This window comes from Perognathus longimembris, chromosome 9, assembly GCF_023159225.1.
Source record: "Perognathus longimembris pacificus isolate PPM17 chromosome 9, ASM2315922v1, whole genome shotgun sequence".
In the NCBI taxonomy this organism is placed as follows: domain Eukaryota; kingdom Metazoa; phylum Chordata; class Mammalia; order Rodentia; family Heteromyidae; genus Perognathus; species Perognathus longimembris.
In genome coordinates this window covers 17,385,589-17,391,713 of record NC_063169.1, presented here as the reverse complement: position 1 = coordinate 17,391,713, position 6,125 = coordinate 17,385,589, and the positions used below count along the sequence as shown (strand labels likewise).

Here is a 6,125-nt window from a genome sequence, read left to right as displayed (position 1 = left end):
CCTCTATCTGTAGAATCCATACTTTATTCCTTCTATTAATTATTCTATATATAAAAGTCCACTGGAATTCCTTTAGTGACAGTTTTTTCTTTACTCACAGTTCCTTTACTTTGCTTCCTGTTTCCATTTTTTTTACTGAGTCTTTCCCCGACACATTTGGTGGAAATTTTCCTATAAATAGAACCCATCCACACAAATTTCCTTTCCTTTGTCAGATCCTCCTGTATTTGAAACATTTATCTGTTTATAGAATTCTGCAAAACCTTTAGCATTCCTAAAACCTAACTTCACATTGCAAATAGATCAGTCTGTTTTAAATGTTTCAGAGGTTTCTTACAAATGGTTGCCTCAAAAGTACTTACTAGTTTTTGTTTAAAAATTAACTCAAAATTAATTTTATTGTATTGAAACATTTTTAAAGTAGATATGACTACTACTTTTCTTATTTCTTTTAGCATTTATATTGACAAATGTTGCTGTTACACTAAGAAATAATTCATTCTATGTAGCATCTTTTCTTGTGTACAAGTACCCAGCATTCAACTCTCAAATTATTATCATACAGATTGTCAACAACTTAGAGTTCCAAATAACTGTATTAAATGAAGAAAATATAGTATTAATCCCTGAGTGTCCAATGTCATGTTTTCAAAACTGTAAGTCAAGTTCTTCTAGTACATTCCCTTCTTTGAATATGGCAAAAGTTTCAGACATGAGACTCCTACAAAATATTTTCTATGAAGCGTCTCTGATGAGCTGTCTCTTTGCCGATTAGAGAACAGTGCATTAAATGCATTCTATTCTTCCTTCCCCTGAATTTCTTCCATCTACATTTTGCCTGATTCTAAGAGAAGTTTAACTGTTACTGTACCTTCCTAAAAGAGCCCACGTGCCTGCTTAAGCTACAAACCATGTAGATCTTTACATGTATGCAGCAAAACCAGAACAACTCAATGCAGAGGTAAGTAGTCCCCAACTTGGATTCTGCTGCACCAATAAACCCAGAGCCATAGACCACTGGATCCGCCTTTCAGCACAGAGAACTGTGGTCTAGACACGCAGCGTGACACAGCTGAAATCAGAAGATTAATTCACAGGCAGAGTCAGAACCAGAACCCAGAGATCTTGGCATGTAGGTCATTGGTCTTTGTGCTATACAGTGCACATACCAAAAGCAAATTTGTTGTTTTCATTGTTTGCAAAGAATAAAGAAAAGAACCCCTGCTTGTTCCTTCCATAAGAGTACTCCACTCACCCCCTCAGCCACTTGTCTATCTGCCCATGCTTTTATCTTAGCCTCTCTCCTGAGGCTTTCCACATGCTGACACCACGGCACATCTGTGCTTTGAAATGTTTTCAAACACTTACCCAGCTGTCATGTCACACACTTCACAGGTTTGCCTTCGTTATTTCTACACTTTAGCAGCCTTTTTTATTTCTTGGGGAATTTGGTTTGAATTTTCTACTTGGTTGATTTTTATAAGCAAGCCCCAAACATGTTGTTTACTTAATTCTGGGCCTTCAATTGTTTTGAGATATCATTTCAGCCTTCTCCGTCCCTGGCCTTTCCTTCTTCATTAAACTACTTTCAGCTGAGCACACCACACTTTTGATGCTGCTACTGAGAAAACCCCTTACTGCTGTGACAGTGCAATCCTGGTCCTTGTGTACCTCAAAAGTAAGGTGAAAATACCCCACTTCCTGATTGCTTATAATGGATTCCAGGTGAAAACACATTTTTGTACCACAGCCAGAACCATTTCTCTAATTTATGCCTGAACGAAATGAGATGACTGGTCTGAAACCACAAAGAAGAAATCCATTTATGAGATGCATCTCTTTCTCCCTTGGTTATTTTGTTTAAGAAGCTTCAATATAGTAGAGTTAGGGAAAGGTGCCCTGGTTTGGTGTGTTTATTGTATCTCTTCCTTATTTCTGCATGGTTAGGTATGTTTCTGGTATATATTCTCTACTTCTGCATGTAAAGTGCACATAGCATTTGTGAAGAGTGAGTGATCTGTGTGCAGGAATTTAATGGGATCATTACAATACAACATTGCCATTCAGCCCTTTCATGTGACATATATGCTTCCTTGATTTACAGTATTTTTCAACTCAAATTCGTATCGATTCTTGTTCCCATATAATTGAAGGGGCTATTTATATAGTCACTTCATCGCCATTATCTGTGTATAACCCTGAATGTTAGTGCTATGTTTTCTTCTTTGATTTCATGGGAACACAGGCCATATACCCAGGAACTTAATTGCTCCTCTCTTGACAATCTGTGGTATAGTAAGTGCTGGTAACGGGGCATTAGACTATAAATATGTTTCAGAGACCCTTGAAGAACAAAACATTTTAGAAAAACATCAGCTTCCATTGGTGATTATAACAGATGTTCCTTTGTGTCCTTGAGCTGGGTCTGGCTGCATCCTTAGATGGGAAGTTACATCGAAGTGGGAGCCATTACAGCCCAGTGAATAGTTTCTGAGGGTTTCACTGTCATATAAGTGCTCGAGGGCATATCCAGTTAATGTGTAAGCATGCTTATCAAAATACTGCCGGTGGGAGCCAAAGCAGTTTGGGGAGACAGAAGAATGGTCTCCTGCTGTCTGGTGAGGAGACATATCTGCATGCAGATAGTCTTTAGCCAGGATCAAACTGGATTTTGAAATGCGATCGGAATTGGGACTACTGATTCGAGACAGTGCGGTGGGACTGTTGTCGTAGTCATTTTCGTGGGGACTTAGCATCTTTCCTTCTCTCTGCTGGATGTGGTCACACGGCGACGTGTTGGCCAGGGTGGCGCTGTGGCAGACTTCACCTGTTGCTGAGGCCTGTGGGTAGTTTGCAAAACAGAGAGAGTGTTTTTTCCCAGTTCCGTTTATGGAAGCCAGTTGGTCTGGGGGAACTTTCCGGAGCTGCAGTCTGTTCTCTTCTTCTTTAATCATTTGCTGGGTAGCTCTGATCAGAGTTTCAATTTTGCTGGGTTCCTGCGGGCTGCTTTGATACTGCTCCGTGCGGTACCGCTCACCAGATTCACTGGCTGACCCCGGGTCTGGGGAACTGACCACGCTATCTTCGTCCCAGTGACCTCGTCCTGGAAAGCAGGGAACGTAAAGAGTGAGGCGTTTCAAAATTCACACTCCGACACACGTATTTCTTTTCCTATTCAAGTATATCATACATCTTTATTTTAACATAAAACTTAAGTTACACACAAGCCTACATGCCAAAATTAGTTGCTTTATTGTGCCGGAACTTGTGTTGATTTCATATAAAATCGGTGGATATTAAGTACAGATACGATTTATAAAACATTTTTAGACATTAAGCCTTATTGTGGGTTGTAAATGCCAAATAGCAAATTAGGAACGTTTCTACTTCTCTATCTCTGCATTTTATTGGACCTTTCCAGTTGTAAAAAGAAAAAGAAAGAGAGAGAGAGAGGAAGGAAGGAAGGAAGGAAGGAAGGAAGGAAGGAAGGAAGGAAGGAAGGAAGGAAAAAAATAAGCACATAGAAATAGGTTATGGCATTTTTGAGAGCCGTGTTGGTTAGAACAATGCCTGGAAAATGCTTTCAGTTAAGTTTGAAAAAGACAATAAGCACAGACTAAACCATTTTTTCTATTCTACATAAATCACTGAAAATGTTAATATTGTTCAATGAATCTAAATTAGAGATATATCAAAGCCCTACTCTTAACTCTTAGCAAATCAAAGGTTTATATATATGTGTATATATATAGTACATTTGTAGATGTGTAATGGTGGATTGATATAGATGTAGATATATCTTGTCCCAATCAAAATATAAACACTACTTTATTAAAGGGCAGTACAGGCATCCCAGCTTCTGAGGTCATTTTATAGAAATGCAAATATCTCAGATGGCTTCTGAAGCAATATGAAGAATAAATAAAATCTAGCTGGGTGCCAGTGGCTCCTATATTATAATCCTAGTAATTATAATCTCAATTACTCAGGAGGCTGAGATCTAAGATTGTGGTTCAAAGACATCTGGGGAAAGAACATCTGTGAGACTCATATCTCCAATTATTTACCAAAAAACCCCAAGTGGATCTGTAGCTCAAATAGTATAGTACTACTCTTGCGTAAAAAAGCTTAGGAGCAGTGCCAGAGCCTTGAGTTCGAGCCCTAGGACCCGCACACATACACACACACAAAGAGTAAGTAAATACTAACAATTTGAATAACTTGTTTTGAACCAGGAAGAGTCATCTAATATGGATAAGATTGATACACAGTGCATCCAAAATATATTCCATGAACAAAATTAGTCTCAATGCAGTCTGACATCAGTGCAAAAAGCAAGAAAAAAAATTAGGCAGGGACATACAAAAGCTGAAAACTTCCTAATGCAGCAGAGTTGCACGTGCTCACACAATCGCTGCTCACTTCTCGTATTTTCTTACAGACCATGTAGGTTAAGCCAGGATTTTCCCCATCCCTTTTCCTTTGGCAAGCATTTGCCCTTTTGCTCTGGGTTTCCATTACTGGACTACCAACATGTTCCTTGGTATAGAACAGCCTGTTTACTCAAAATAAAAGCTGAAGAATAAAAAGGCAAGAATGGAAACAAATTAAAATTATTCCTAGAAGGCCATCAAGGTCTGGGTGGCATCTGACAGGAGACTTTACCAATGGAGCTAGCACGGTCTAGCTCATTTCTCATCCTAAAGACAAGAGTAGATCACAGGCCTTCAGATCAATGCGAGTAACACTGACTTTTAATGAAACAGTGAGGCTTTCAAAGAACTGCCTGGACCCAAGCTTCAAATGGTCAGGATGGGTTTTCCAGTTTACTTTGAAATGAACAAAGAAAAGCATTACCAATGATCAAAGCGTTAACTCCAGGGCCCATTTCCATGTGTTGCAAAGGCTGTATAATAATCCCAAGGTGAAAATCTCTGTGGTTTCTAAATGTCCTCCATCCTCACTATGGACCACTGTGGTTGTCATCAGGAGGAGGGACAGCGGGAAGGGCAGTTAATGGATCTGGGTACTCCATGGCCAGAGAAGCTGAAGATCTCTGGTATAAGTGATTGGCCTTGCCAGTCTATCAATAGTGCCCTCTCTGCTACAAACCCTGCTATCACCCAATGAGCTCACCATTCACAGAGAAATAAATACACACACACACACACACACACCCTCGTGCATACATACACACATACACACATATAGACTGCAAGTTCAACAGGAAAAAAATTCACTTTGATTTCTACTTTTCATGATTCTGGTTTTGTGCTGAGACTGGGACTTGAACTCAGTGCCGGGCTGGATGCTGTGCCTGAGCTCTTTCGCTCAAGGCTAGCACTTTACCACTCGAGTCACACGTCCACGTCTAGCTTTTTGGTGGTTAATTTGGAGATTAAGACTCTCGCAGACTTTCCTCCGATCCTCAGATCTTAGCCTACTGAGCAACAAGGATTGCAGGCCTGAGCCACCAGTGCCCGGCACATTTTCATGATCTCAGTGAGAATCTTCTTTCTCTCACTTGTCATATAAGAGTCCCATTTGAGTGGATCATTCCAGACCTCTCTGTAGTCCTCCCACCGGCCCCTGAACAGCCAGTCCCGCTGCGCTCTCACCTTGGATCCGGTGCACCGTGGCGATGTGAGGCATGCTGTTCTCATAGGCTTCTCGGCTTTCCGGGGAGGCCTTGGTCAGGGGCAAGGCTGCCCGGGAGCCCCACCAGGGCTCCCTCCCGGCCTGCGGCGCCCCCAGGAAGTACCTGCCGGCCTCGCAGCGGCCCCCCTCGCAGGCCTGGGTGTGGAAGTGCCGATCCTCCACCAGCCTGGAGTGGTCCAGCGCGAAGCCATAGCAGAGCGAGCCGCGCTCCGAGAACTGTCTGTAGGCGCACGACGCGTCGTGCTGCTGCGAGCCCGCGCGCTCCGAAGGGTCCAGCAGCTGCGGGGACGCCGTGTCGGTCAGGGGGCTCCCGCCCCACTGGCTGTCATGATCTGACTCTGATCGTTCCGTGTGAAAACCAGAGTACTGAAACCGGGAGGGGGAGAGAGAAGGCCATGGCCAAAATAAATAAATGAGCCAAACACAAACCGCCTGGAGTGTGACACCCCCTCCTCCCCCCCCCCAGC

At 42.3% G+C, this 6,125-nt stretch overlaps 1 protein-coding gene across 6 annotated transcripts in view; it reads right to left on the bottom strand.

The window, feature by feature from the left end:
- Positions 1–1,850: 1,850 nt before the first annotated feature.
- Sim1 (SIM bHLH transcription factor 1) overlaps positions 1,851–6,125 on the bottom strand; it is a 79,929-nt gene continuing 75,654 nt past the window's right edge. For all 6 annotated transcript variants that reach the window (XM_048353770.1, XM_048353769.1, XM_048353771.1 and 3 more), the window contains 2 exons: positions 5,619–6,024; positions 1,851–3,103 (listed from right to left, as the gene is read on the bottom strand). In XM_048353770.1, the coding sequence (XP_048209727.1) occupies positions 2,373–3,103; positions 5,619–6,024 (1,137 nt within the window). In that variant the 3' untranslated portion in view covers positions 1,851–2,372. The remainder of the gene's footprint in view (positions 3,104–5,618; positions 6,025–6,125) is intronic.